Source organism: Trichoplusia ni, chromosome 1 (assembly GCF_003590095.1).
Source record: "Trichoplusia ni isolate ovarian cell line Hi5 chromosome 1, tn1, whole genome shotgun sequence".
NCBI classification, from domain to species: Eukaryota; Metazoa; Arthropoda; class Insecta; order Lepidoptera; family Noctuidae; genus Trichoplusia; species Trichoplusia ni.
In genome coordinates this window covers 2,393,996-2,408,774 of record NC_039478.1, presented here as the reverse complement: position 1 = coordinate 2,408,774, position 14,779 = coordinate 2,393,996, and the positions used below count along the sequence as shown (strand labels likewise).

At 37.2% G+C, this 14,779-nt stretch overlaps 1 protein-coding gene across 1 annotated transcript; it reads right to left on the bottom strand.

The window, feature by feature from the left end:
- Nucleotides 1-4,329: 4,329 nt before the first annotated feature.
- On the bottom strand, nucleotides 4,330-14,551 carry LOC113508297. The gene is made up of 5 exons (XM_026891249.1): nucleotides 14,374-14,551; nucleotides 13,546-13,664; nucleotides 7,511-7,601; nucleotides 6,292-6,414; nucleotides 4,330-4,851 (listed from the first exon to the last, which is right to left on the bottom strand). The coding sequence occupies exons 1-4, from the start codon at nucleotides 14,500-14,502 to the stop codon at nucleotides 6,391-6,393; spliced, it is 363 nt and encodes a 120-aa protein (XP_026747050.1). The 5' UTR covers nucleotides 14,503-14,551; the 3' UTR covers nucleotides 4,330-4,851; nucleotides 6,292-6,390.
- Between the last annotated feature and the right edge of the window lie 228 nt (nucleotides 14,552-14,779).

Genomic DNA, 14,779 nt, shown 5'->3' with positions numbered 1-14,779 from the left:
ATTACTGGTTTGGTACAACTGTTTAGACTATATACTTATATATTTTGTTACTAATAGTTTACAAGCGGACATCGTTTTAAACCGTGTAGGTAACCCGAGCCGTTGGGGACTTCACTAAGAGTTGGTGCACACTGACTCTTCGGACTGTCGCCATATATTTATTGGACACATGCCAGGGTAACTCATATTTATCCAGACCTGGTCTGTGGTAGTAATTAAGGGAATGATGGTAGTAACGGATTGTGAAAGGCTGCATTTAACAAATTTAAAAAAAAAACGTAATTTTGTTTGTTTGTCAGTATTCTGGGGCTCATAACAACAGTGCTCTCAAAGGGCACATGCGCAGAGGACGCGGGGCCGCGCCCTTACGTTTGTACAAAATCAATACGATTTATCAAAAGATAATGTACTAAAATTATTATTTATTTTTGCAACATTAGAAAAGTCTGAATTTTGGTCTATTACACTTATACGCTTTTTATTTATTTTTAGCTATACTAATTAGGACTGTAAAAGAAGTTGTAATATTATATGTACTTTTTCTAATTTGGCATAAGTTTGTATACACTTCTGATAAAATGTCCAACTGAAATTAATGAAGTCAAAATTCTAAATGTAAAAATTCTCAAAAAAAAAAATTCTCATGTTCAAAAAGAATCACACCTGTTTTGGTGGCTTTTTCTTTCCGCACTCACTCACAAAACACTTTTTTTTACGTTACACTTTTATCCGTCACTGAAGTTGCACGTTGAACACAACACAGCGGGTACCAAGCTAGGGCCTGACACGTGTGCCGCGTTTCTCGGTCACCGTTACAAAGGGCCTTCACACTTCCCTTCGGTATCTGGGTTGCTCCGCAGAGCCGAGTAGGCCGAGCACGTCCGAAGCGGCTGCGAAGTGGCGCAGTCCCCAAGCCCCGGACTTGGCAAACTCGCCCCAGAAACTACTCAAGCGAATCACTCGGACACGCATTACCTTTATGCTTACTCCTTTATGTTTACTGCACCAATATAACTTCAAGTTATACGCTAAACATAGTTTTAAGTTGATTGTAACTAAATTACAAAATTGTTGCATTTCATGCTTAATGTGTAAGTTAACTTTTGGCAAGTTTTAAAATTTGGCTGTGGACTGTGATTGATTGTTAACATTCGGGAATGTAATGGGAAAGTATACTAGTAGTTTACATGTCGTCACGACATTTTTAATCTTATAACCACATGCGAACGCATGTTTATATGTAAGTTTGCTGGCCTCTGGCGAGTAGTAGTAGAGGTCACCTGCATAATTTTCCGCGGTGGCCATTTCTCTATCTATCTCTTTGTGACTTTTATTGTCTTAATAAATATCAGTAGATTCAAAATGTGTTGTTTATTTAAAACCTCCTTTAGAAATAGTACCCATACTTACATCATGTTGCGAAGGTATTGCTGTCTTTAAAATATAAGTTCTGCGAAATTGTACTATACCCAAGCACTATGAGAACTGTTACTTAGGGAGCCAAGCTGCGCATAGCACTGCGCTTTGCGTCATCTCCCTTCCACAATGATAACGAACCTATTTAAAAGGTCACAGAGGTCACGGGAGCTTACCAATATCCCTTAAAGGAAGATCGTTGGGGTTGTGGAAGCAAGACGGCGCTACTCTGCGCAGAGTGGACTCACTCTTTCACATCTGGAACAGTGCTGCTTCGAGAGGTAAAAGGGTAAAGGTAGTAAAACTGTTCAATATAATCAATTCCTATTCAAAACTGTTACAAGCATGTTTTCAATAATATTACAGAGCACTTACCATACTTACTTCATGTAGTTAAAACCCTTGTAGATAATTACCTTACTTACTAGAGAATATTACAATAAGTCATAGTAAGTCTGATAGTATACAAGGCAAAAGGCGATTTTCCATAAATATTACAACTATGTTCTTCAATTATTTTTTTTGGTAAAAGGCCTCTGAATGGTGTTATGTAAGTACAGCTTGCTGGGTGAAATGTTGACGAATAATCAAGGCTGAGCAGCACTCGCTGTGGCTTGATTTTGGATTAGAGCTCATTTGTAAGAGTGCCAGGCACTGCTGAGACCAAAATGCAACTTAGGCGGGTTGGTCCCTAGTTAAAAACGTTGATCCCTTCTTTAGTTTTCTGGAACAAATCTTCTGGATCTAGGTCTAGAGGAGATAAGTAATCTTTCAATGTAAAACAGTATCAGCCAACTCCAGTAAAAGAGGAAGTCGACGTTAACATAATAATATCTGAAAAGAAGGCTAACTAGAAATAAGGTATTAGCCGGTAGTAGCCGGTTTAACAAATGAGTACATAATTTCAAGTAAGTATTACTACAGAAGATTGCATTGTTGATCCTGGTATAATGATTTGATAATCTTGAAGAATAAAATCTTACTCTATTGTAGATTGTGGATTGTACTCTGTCAGCTCTGTTACCAGTTCCGTTGGCCTTAATCGTTAAGTCACTCATTACCTGGTTACTCTCATTCCATAGTCATATATGTCAAATTAACTTGAGGTGAGGGTCCATGAGCAATTCTACAGGTAAAAATAGATATGCCAGTATCGATCCAAACCCACATTATTAATTCGGTAGATATTGCTCGGAAGCATTCGGCATTCTTCGGTGCCGGTGCATAAACCTTGAGTAAAACAAGGTCACGTAGAAAATATCTGAAATTCCGACTCAAACTCATTTGTTTTATGTCAGGCCTTGTTGCGGTGTTAGGTAAACAAAATGTATTGTTTTTCATAAACAGAAACTTACTGAGAGAGCAAAGAGTTTTAACATGGACACTTATAGGTAAGGGTAGATAATCTATACTAATATTATAATGAGGAAACCTCTGTATTTTTGTATGTTTGTATTGAATAGGCTCAAACACTACTGGACCGATTTCAAAATTTCTTTTACCATTACTTAGAGAGATTGTACCGAATCCGTATAGGCTATATTTTATCCCGGAAAATAAGCTTAAAAAATTAAATTCCAACCGTGCGAAGCCGGGGCAGGTCGCTAGTTTCGGATAAAGCGAATGAATGATTATCTGGGACATGGCATGAAATTTGATGATTTAAACAATTGTAAGTAAAAATAAAGTTCCTAATAGGATAACGTAGAAAGCTTAAATGAAAAATTCGTAATTAACAGAGTTAGGAGTATGCAATGTTTATGTACTAGCTTCTGGTGACAAATAAATATTCAGAAAACAAGACCAAGGTAACAGAAGAAGCTAAGAAGAATATAAATAACCAGTGATAAGAAAACCAGGGTGTGTATAAAGAATTGTAAAAAAACTAGAGTCGCAGCAAATAAATTTAATGGAATACTTTAAGATAGAGAGACTGCGTACAATAAAAACTGTACTACTCTTACAACAGCGGCGTGGAGGTCAAACTAATAGAAATGCCTTTTATGTCAGATCCAAAATAAAAGTATATAAAATAATCAAAAGCGAGATTTTAAACGAAAAGCGACTACTGTATCTGGCGAACGTCTGAAAATGTACCCTATACTACTTAACTTAAGTTTAAAGATTTTTTTTCTTGCAGAAACATAATGTATGTTGGAGATGGTCATGAGAATAAATAGCTAAATCTTAATTAAAGCCTCATTTGTGATAAATAGTCCGCAAGCTCATTCATTAAACCTACATAGTTACTATTCGCGCCAATACTGGCTGGTTGTAAAATAGAAGCGAGGGATATTTGAATTTAGAAAGGATTATAAGTTTCAAGATGTCAAGAGACTAATTGTTTATTGCGTAATAAAGAAAGTATTTATTGAGACGTAATTAGCGATTGTGGTGTTAATATTTTGAATATAGATTGAGTAAAGTAACTAAATAATGTGTAGTGATTGGGCAGCACAAGGCTGGGAGTTTGTTGCGTCGTTTGTTCTCTCCAGCGCGCTTAGCAAGCGGTGACTGGCGGGCGTTGTTACGAATATGTCCAGATTAGGCTAGGATTAAGCGATAACGAGGAGTTAATGTGTTTTTTTTTAATACTCTATCCCGATGTCGGCTATCCTGACAATCGAGCACGCCGACATTTTCATATATCTCAACTCATTTATCTGACTTTGACAGACAAAGGTGCCTCAGTACAAGGGTTTCGATTTTACCCTTTTCATAAAAACGGATACAGAAAATAATACATTTAACCTGCATAGTGATAAAGTATAATATCATAAAACTTTTTGTGAAGAACAAAGTCATTACTGTGCTACAAATGCAAGCCTCATCTTAATGTTACTTTATTCAACCTGAGAGAACTTTTTTTCCGGGTGAATAGCTAATGTCTTCAAGTAACGCCGACTTCTGTAAGCTAGGTTGTGGAATCACTATGCCCTACAGACACCGTACGGTCCGGACTGCGGGTGTCAGGGAGGGCATCCTGTCACTCGATTCATACCCGGAAAACAAAAAAAAGGTCACTGAATCGAACTTGCTAATGCTTGCTCTTAGCGTCTCTGGCAAAACTTTAGGAAATTACGCAATTATACGGCTTAGTACTTTGAAATAAACGTAATTTGAATATGTTTCCAAAAGAGTATGGAAAACCGACATGTCCCCTCAAAAAGGTAATGGTAAATCAAAAGTATTCGCATTTTGTCGTGCATTAAATATTTATTAAAATAAACATCGTTCTATAGTTCTAAAATGGATGGTTACAGTTTCCTCAAATAAAGTGATAAAAGCTTAATAAAAACTTTTTCAATGCTACGCCTAGTCATATTATTGTTATACATTGGGGTCCTTACCAAAAGCGCATTAAAGTTTAGTAGTGTAATTTTTTTTATTTCCCGTTTCTCCAACATCTGCCAAGCCCTCCAAATCGACGATTGACTGAAAATTAATAAACAATAATGAGATACAAATAGTATTATATTTTACAGATAGCTTAGGATGGTTAGGAGGTTTCAGAGTTTAGCATTATTGCATTCAATTCTTTTAATCGAAAACAAATCAAATAATTTGGTTTTTTGGGGAAAGTAAATAACTTAGAAAGTTGATTCCAGGCGATATTTTTTCCTTTCCCACCATCAGATGAACAGTAAAAGAGGACTTTAGTTAGTTCATTCTTCAAGCCACATCCCAGATTATTTCGGTCGGCCCAATATAATTCTTCTTTATAATTATTATACTTCTTTCAGTCGTCATCTCCACATCCACTTCCATTTTAACCTTGGCGTCCTGAGACGCAATCCATCCTTCTTTTTTCATTACCTCTCTTTGTCTATGTATCAATCTACTGGGTAATCTGCGACTTCCTTTGAATGATTTCTGTCTTATGACGTGGCCATACACTGTTAAACGATTGCTCTGTGTTTCGTGTTCGACTAGTGCTGTTTCGTGAGAGCATACATTTGTGGTAACGTTATTAGCGATTCTGTTCACGTGTTTCGGAAGGCACGTTAAATTGTGAGTTCCGGCTGTTATTCATACATCTTTGACAGTCGTTACAGGTAGTCAGAAGCTTGAAAGTCTAACAACCAATGTAACTAAGGGGTATCCTGTTGGCCAGGTAACTGGGTTAAGGAGGTCAGATAGGCAGTCGCTCCTTGTAAAACACAGGTACTTAGCTAACTCAGGTTAGTCTGGAAGCCGACACCAACATAGTTGGGAAAAGTATAGGCCGATGTTGATGTTATTGGTGATTTTGTTACTAGTTGTCTTATGGTTTTAACATGTTTAAATTTAATCGGGATAATGTCTTCATTATCATGTACACCTTAATTTCACCCTTCTTCATTACTCCACCCATTCTTCTTAGCTCTAAACTCACTTGTTTTGCCTTTCATTGATACCCTTTGTGGTACAATTCCAAACCGTAGGAGACCACAGAGGACATAGGCAAGTAACATTTCTATGACCGCTAACTGCGCGTTGATTGAAGTGAATTGCTACAATGTACTCAAGTGACACATTCAAACCACATGGTGAAGTTTATTTTACGAGATATGGGTCATATATCTAGATCGTACATTGCTTGCCTGTTTCCTTCACTGATAAGTAGTATAGTATTTTAGTATTTTAAAGTCTGAATACAAAAGAAGGAAAGAAAGAAGTTTGAAATACAAAAAACAAGCGAAATCTTGAAACGAGAATTAAAGAAACAAAAATACACCCACACTTCTATCATAAAAAATATTTTCTGAAACTCATAACTTCCTAAGATTACCATGTTTAAAAAGTCTAATTCTCTAACTGAACTGCTGTTCGCAAATTAAATTTGCTCTAAAGAAGACATCTACAATCTTACACAGTTAAATAATTCAAACGTACCTTAAATTTGGTTGATTCTGTGTTCGGTACCAAATCGAGATCCAGATCCAATATCATCATCAATGCGAATAACGCCTTTTTTAGAAGTCGATCATCGGACTAGAAGCTACTATCTAGTTGGCCCTGAAAGTAGACGAAGTAGAAATGAGTTGGGGATTATTTGAATAAATGCTATTAAAACGAGTATTTTACAAGATTTTCATAAAAAAATAGAGACGTGTTTTTCCCGTTATTTCGTTGTGAAACAGTGATTTAAAATCTTGTGTGACGTCACTTACCAGTACATTTCTTACTGGCAGTTGATAGTTTTAGCCGTACTTAAATTCTGTTTACGTTCCTTACTTTTCAATGATGAAATAAAATAAAAACACGTTTTCAATATTTTTTGGAAATCTGTCAGTGACCAAATAGATTTATATTACTCGTAATAACCAAATATTCTATTCACAAAATCAATGTGATTGTCTCGAGTACTACACTAAACTTACTGTCGGGATTTTATGCGAGGTCACATAAAGATCGAGCTAAGGTGAAACTGACTGGCGCTAGCAACCATCACTAAGGCAACACCCGTGGAGTTCGGGGCTCGGCCTGGGGCGTTGCTAACAATCTTATAAAACAGGAAAATATTGCTGGATCATAGTTACAATTAATAATAATGTGATGTTCCATGATAGGAAAGGTTTTTGCGTATGAGATTTGAAGTAATTATATCTGAATGCGGCTGTTGTTTCGACTGTTTAGTGATCTATAAGTATATGCAGCTATTAACAGAAACAGGTCCAATTTTTAAGTCTCAGAGCTTCAGTCTTATTTATTTTATTTATTAAAAGACTTTCAGAGTGTCTCCAGTAAAAATGTCGTTGTCAACCAAACGTAACGAAGTTTTTTTTTAAAACATTGTTAATACTGGATCGTATAATATTGTTTCGAGTAATTATGAAAGATACAGTCCTTATCCTTATATTAGTGATTTTTTTGTAACTAAAATACGCATAAACTCGCGCATCGCCAGGAAAAGTTTCAGCGAAGCATTAAGGAAAGTCCTTTTCCCGAAAATAAATAAATAGATAAAGCGTGTCTAATGGGTTCTTAAGTATAAATAAAGTTGTTTATTTTGCATTGATATTAAGTTGAATATAGTTTAAAAAATGTAAATATTGAATTTTCTAATGTTATAATACAAATAAATTCAGTATTAATGTATTTGTTGACTTACCTGCAACTGGTCGTTTTGTTTTTCGGAATAAAATGTCGAAAGGAAAGCTCGGCCGGTCTGAATTCTAAATTTCACTTTTAAGGACTGGACACTGAAATTTTAATAAAAATACACAATTAATTCTTACGTTTTTAGTGATTATGAAATGTCTAAATTTTATACCCGTTTTTATGAAATATTCTGAAAGTATTCATAATATTTTCCTTTTTAAATACAGGGGGAATGAAATACATACGCTGATGAAAACGGACTCAAGTACAGGCGCTGGAGTATTCTGACCTGAACATCAACATATCAATACCCTTGGGTGCAGACAACTCGATCTTCCTATACGATTGTGTAACCATCACCCAGGCGGTCAGAGCTATAGAAAGAGGGTTCCAGGACCAAGCCATCAGGATTCTCTCTTAAGGCCTTGGCTAACTATATCATCATATCGTTGCTGATACAAGAGTGCCACCAAGCTCTTGAGCGCATTGCCGTGGGCAACGCTGGGACCCTACAATGGATAAAGGGCCACAGCGGATCCCTAGGGAACGATACTGCTGATCAGCTGGCGAGGAGGGATCGGACACTCGGATCTATGGTCTCCGGCCCTTTAGCCAATACAGATCATGGTTAAGGTGACAGAGCACTAACAATCACAACGATTGCTGGGCTAACATGAACGGCTGCAGACACTCAAGGGAGGTGGTCCCCATCCGCTCAACGAAACTGTCTCGCGGCCTCATTGGGCTAAAGCGTATCGGCTTACGAATAGTGATGGGCTCGCTGACTTGGCACATTTCGCTTAACAAACACCTGTTTACCATCAATGTTACAGATAGTCCACTATGTAGAGGCTGTCTGCAACATGAAGAATCAGTGGATCACGTCCTCCTGGAGTGCACGGGGATCGCAGAATACCGGGCAGGGATCTTCGATACACCGAGCTTCATCAAAGAAGCCTGCGAACGTCCCAAAAGACTTGTGCGCTTCTGGAGGAAGTTGGGATGGCTGGACTGACAACCTCCCAAAGCCACCTGACACACAATGAGCTGACTTGAAGTCTACATGCGGAAAAGGGAGCCCATCACCAGTAACCAGTACATACGCTATTTAACAAATATATAAAATATTTTATGTAGCATCCTCGCGCGATTGGACATAGTTATGGGCACAAGTTGCCTCTTTTCTAATTACTAATTTTCTGCACTTTCATAATAGTTAAGTTTCCCTTTAGCCTATTTCTGGAGATTTATTGGACGACTACACAAATTGTCAAGAACATTTCAGATGAGTTATTTAATTGGTCCTTTTATTTTTTTATGTGTAGTTTATTCTGTCCATTTTTGCTGGTAGTTTTGGCAGGATTTTTATGGCCGGCCGCCTGCCTGACGCCAACTTTCCTTGGGAACAGCATTTTACTCCAGTGACAAAAAAAAATGTGAAAAATAATTTGCAATGGGTCTTTGAATTCCTTAGTCGCCTCTTACGAAACCCAGTGGAGGATATGGGGCTGCCTGTGCCTTCGACCTGGCTAATACGTGGTTCAAAAAAGAGAGGAATATCCTATAACCTACAAGAGTGGCCACCACGCGACACAGATAGACTTCTACCTAATAACTGCAAAGTGCTGCCAGGCGAAGCATTAATTATCCAACACAGACTGATTGTTTTGGAGGTTAAATTTAGTGTCTCGCCTAAAATCAAAAAACACCCCCCCCCCATCCTAGACCAAGAAGGAAGAATGTATTCCCTGTTTAGGAATCAAGTTGTGGATAAGATGACGGAAATGAGTGAGATGGTAGGAAAATCTGTTAATGAATGGAGTGAGATGGCAAAGTATATAAGAGAAAGCGCAAAAAACGAGTGTAGAAATACAAAAGGTAAAGGTTTTATAGACAGGGACAGGGTTACATAGTGGTGGAATGAAGATACACAAAACGTCCTTAGAGAAAAAAAGGCGGCGATTAAGGAATGGCAAGGGGTAGAAATTATGAATGCAAGTGTGAAAGATGAGAAAAAGGTAGTCTACAATGAATGCAAGAATGCCAATGCTAGGGCGCATTAGAGGTTATACGAAACCTTGGATAGCCCTATTGGCAAAAAGGAACTCTAAAGAATAGCAAACAAAAGAGAAAGACAAGCAAGAAATGTATGAAAGATGAGTGTGGAGATATACTATGTGAAGATGACCAAATAAAAGAGCGATGGAAGGTGTATTTTGAAAAACTTATGAACGAAGAGAATGACTGGAATGGTGAGACACAAGAGGCACAAGTGTGGGAATTTAGCTTGGTTGAAGTAATAACAGCTGTTAAAAGTATGAAAGATAGAAATGCTTTGGGACCGGATGAAATACCAGGTGAAGTAAGGAAGGTGTTAAAGAATGAAGGATGTATGTGGCTGACTTTGTTCTTCAATAAGTTGTTTCATGAAGAAGACATCCCACAAGAATGGTGTACTAGCTCGCTAGTGCCCATCTTGAAAAATAAAGGGGATGTTCAAGATTGCAACTACTATGGGGCGATAAAGCTCATGTCACATACTATGAAAGAAAGGGAAAAGTCGTAAGAGAAAAGATTGAGAAAAAAGAGTGAGATTACTGAAAACCAGTTTGGATTCATGATAGTTATAGGGCCAATGGACGCCATCTTTGCAATCCGCCAACTGTGTGAGAAGTACAGACATGCGTACATGGTATTCATTGATCTCGAGAAAGCTTATGAAAGGGTGCCTCTAGAAGTGTTATAGTGGGCTATGAAAGAGAAAGGTGTGCCTGGAAAGCATGTGGTTCGTGCTATGTATAGGTAATCTTGTACATATGTCCGATCGGCTTGCAGCAAGGTTCGGCTTAAAGTCGCCGATGTCATTGTTCTGATTGGCGAAAATGGACCCAAGATCCAGAGCAGATTGGAGGTGTGGCAACAGAAGCTGGAGAGTGTTGCCTTGAAAATCAGCAGAACCAAGACAGAATACATGTTCTGCGATTTCGGCAGTCTATCTAGTCCTGATGAAATAAAGCTTGATGACGTGCGCCTTCCAGTCTGCTCCGATTTCCGGTATCTTGGTTCATTCATTCAAAGCGATGGCGAAATAAATGGGGCGGTCAAGCATCGAATTGACGCAGAATGGATCATACGGCGGCAGGTTATGGGAACGATTGTGACCCCCCATTAAATTTAAGTTGAAGATCTACAGGACCATGATCAGACCTACTATCTTGTATGGATCAGAGTGCTGGGTGACAAAAGGGATGAATGAAAGACAACTGCAGGCTGCAGAGATGAGAATGTGAAGAGGAAAGTGTGGTGTTAGTAGAGCGGGTAGAGTAAGAAATCAGTATATAAGGGGAAGTTAGAAAGTGGCACCGATTACAGTGAAAATACGTGGCAACCGGCTATCATGATATGAATTAAAATCCTGTGGTGAGGAAGGCGTTGAGCAACCAAAGAGAAACGATAGATAGATCGTTTAAAAGACGATATGGCTGCAAAGAGTGTTTTCTTGTGAGATGATGTCCGATAAAAAGATATGGAAAAAGAAGATATGTTGCGCCGACACCAGATAAAAATATTAAGGGTAACGGCAGGAGAATGATGATGTATTTATACGTCGTTTTTGTTTATTGTTTTCTTTTTTAATTCTTCGATCTTCGGATGAATCTCTATTTTTAAAAGTGCAAATTATAACCTATGCAAATTATACCGGGTTCTTTAATACATACATTTCATCCATAAAGGGAAGCTATAGTATTTAATTCAGTATTTCTTCAGGGCTCGAAAACAAATTTATACTGTCATTTTAATTTTGTTTGGCCTCCCAATAATTCCGAAACTCGTCCATGTCTGATAATTTATAAAGAGGTAAGTATGTAGTATGTATGTATGTTTGTAATGAATAAACTCAAGAACTACTGGACCGTTTTCGAAAATTCTTCCACAATTATAACGCTTAATTATCTTAGATTAAATAAGGCCATATATTAAACAAAATGAAAAAAAAATGGCATGACATCGCAGGAATGATTAGAAAAATTATCATATCTTTGTTAGATAGTAGCTTCATCGAGGAAGGCTATGGGATATATATCTACCATCACGCTATGATTCGACCGAAATCGAGCGCAGTCTAAAAAACTAGTACGACTTTAAAAATCTTTGAACCACATGGACGAAGTCGCTGGCAACAGCTAGTCAGTCATAAAGAGAAACAAAATTGCAAAATCATGCTCTCTGTCTTGGCTGGTTATGCGAAACAGGATTGACCGCCACCGAATTCGGGTTTGTGGACTTCTTCAGACACAACCACTACCCGACAAATACGTAACAAGCAGAAGCTTTCATGGAAGGGTCTTATGCTACTTTTTTAAAACATATTTCGAATATATTTTTTCTTTTACAAGACCTGTCTTTAAAATACCATTTTATAAAACTCCTCCTATCATAAAGGGCTTGGGATCTGGAGTTTGGATTATTTCTTGCAGCATACAAATTAAATTGGTAAATCAAGGTGGTTGAACTTATTCGTGGAAATAAGAGTGGTTTTTAGGGTTCCGTACCTCAAAAGGAAAAAACGGAACCCTTATAGGAACACTTTGTTGTCCGTCTGTCCGTCCGTCCGTCCGTCTGTCAAGACACTTTTTCTCGGGAACGCGTGGAGGTATGAAGCTGAAATTTATATCAAGTACTCAGGTCTACTGTCCCTTGAAGCTATCAAACTTCTAAGCCAACGCAATCAAAAGATACAGCCGTTTATGCCGCAAATTTTCGACACTTGCAAGGGAATCAAAACCTACAGGGTGCTTCCCGTGAACTCAGAATCTTGAAATTTGGTACGAAGCAACGTCTTATAGCATAGATAAAGGAAAAATTACGAAAACCATAAATTTTTAGTTACATCACATAATATATATTTTTTTAATAATTTTAAACTGACTACCTATTTCCTCATAAACGCGTACAGGTATTAAATTGAAATTCATACCAAATACTCAGGTCTATAATACCTTTAAGCTGTTACAAAATCAAACTTATATGTCAACGCAATCAAAAGAAACAGCAATTTAAGCTGCATATTTTGAAACTCGCAAGTACTCGCAAGGGAATCAAAACCTAAAGGGTACTTCCAGTCGACCTAGAATCTTGAAATTTGGCATGAAGCAACGTTTTATAGCACACATAAAGGAAAAATCCCGAAAACCTTAAATTTTTAGTTACATTACAAAATATATATTTATATGACTCGATTGTCGTAATGAACGAACTTTGTGAACCTTGCATGTTTGTACGGAACCCTCGGTGCGCGAGTCCGACTCGCACTTGGCCGGTTGTTTTGTTTGGGCATTTCTTTTTCTTTGCTTGTTTTATTTTTATTTTTGAAAACTAAATTTTGAATTTTGAACAAAGACATTGCTCTTAACTACATGAGTAGTGCCTGAAAAGTAAAAGTGAAAAAAATAATCTCTCTTTTAACCTATTTCTTTCTTTACCAGTGCCACCTATCTGTATTTTGCGTATCACAAGGTTTGCCATATACTTAGAGTTGCTATATTAATAACTAGCTGTTGCCCCCGACTTTGTCCGTGTGGATAGAAGATATACATAAGTTAGGAATTTTTGAACGGAAGCTCTCAAAGATGAATATTTTTCCCCATTTTTGCCACATTTTCCATTGTATCTTCGCTCCCATTAGTCGCTGCGTGATGGTATATAGCCTAAAACCTTCCTCGATGAATGGTCTATTCAACACAATTTTTTTCAATTTGAACCAGTAGTTCCTGAGATTAGCGCGTTCAAACAAACAAACAAACTCTTCAGCTTATATGGTCTTTATATATTAGTATAGATGAACCATTCTTTGAGTCTGTTCTATGATAATCAGGAATATGGTCAGTGTTTTTTATCTGTCCTGGTAGACTTTTGTTGATTTGATTACAATTTTAGGTGCTTCTCATTTATAAAAGAAACTTGCGGCCACTTTTACGGATCTTCATTAAATAATTCTAAAAATGTAAAAGTATAGTTTATTAAAATTAAAGTTTGATAATTTACCTGATAAATAGAGGTCCTTGGGATAGGGAGTGACAGAAAAAAGATTTCTGGGCCCCTGGAGACTGGTCAGGATCCTCAAGACGACAGTTACATACATTCTTTTGACATGAAGACTCTTTCTGAAATGAGAAAACAAAAGCGTTAATTTACAACCATAGCATAGAGCCTTATACAGCCTAAGCCTTTGTTTAATTAATCATGGGACAAACATGATCGAAACTAATTCGCATTGAATTATTTACTTTTAGACACAGAATAATAACAATATAATATAATAACAGAATAATACCTACTACCTGATAGGACCCAAGTCATCATAGAAGAAATATGTATTAGGTCTTTCTACTTAACTAAAGATTTCAAATGGATTACTATCGAACGTAATCTATAAAATTTGTTTGCAAGCACACACCATAAGAAGACATCTGTCCGGCTAGAGCAAGTAAGAAAGAATTTTTTGCAAGTGTCATAAACTGATCTCGATTAGCCAAACTTTTCTTTACTTTGCAACGAACTAGAAAAGCCTTCAGTTAAGCAAATCATTGAGCATGTTGACTTTAGCCGATTTTTATCAGAATTAAATCCAAAAGTATTGATATCCACAAAAGTCTGCTTCATTTTATTATCAAAGCGATATCATCACACTAGAGTACGTAGTTATTCAATTAACTTCCACTGTATCATTGTCTATAGTTAGCGCGCATGTGTTCACATCTTGAGAAATGCGAGCGGCAGGACGGACAGAGGACAATATAGCGCCTTAGGGACCCCGTCTCACTACTCATTTACTGTAGGCCATCGCTTACAAGCTGAATTAGATTCACTTACCTCAGATTTGATTGGGGTTACACTGCGTACTGTGCAATTTCGGAAGAAAGACGCCAGTCTTGACCAGTCTAGACCCCTGATTCCATGATGACACCAAAAGCTTGCCGTGTGTACCCTGTAATGAAACATTGAAATCTTGTCAAATTATGGTACAAGAAATCTACTCTCATAATTATTATTTTATTGTTTTAAAACAATAGATAGATATGTATTTTTTTTAGTTGGAGCAGGAGGTTATCAATAAAGAAACTGGGTTCCTCTTTTTTGCTGTCCTTTTCCCTTTATGGAATAGTTTTATATCCTCCTCCCGCTCCTATGGTGTCCAAGAATAATGTAATAAAATATTCCACAACTTTCACCCAACGCCATCTAGTTTCAAACGAAGCAAAGTTTGTAGTATGAGTAC

What these genes read in the sequence shown, in the direction of transcription:
- LOC113508297 (XM_026891249.1), bottom strand. Translation starts at nt 14,502, where the DNA reads ATGTTTCATTACAGGGTACACACGGCAAGCTTTTGGTGTCATCATGGA. An exon ending in CAAGGACCTCTATTTATCAG is followed by an intron (nt 7,602 to 13,545) that starts GTAAATTATCAA and finishes TTAAAATTTCAG; the next exon opens with TGTCCAGTCCTTAAAAGTGA. An exon ending in AACAAAACGACCAGTTGCAG is followed by an intron (nt 6,415 to 7,510) that starts GTAAGTCAACAA and finishes GTCTACTTTCAG; the next exon opens with GGCCAACTAGATAGTAGCTT.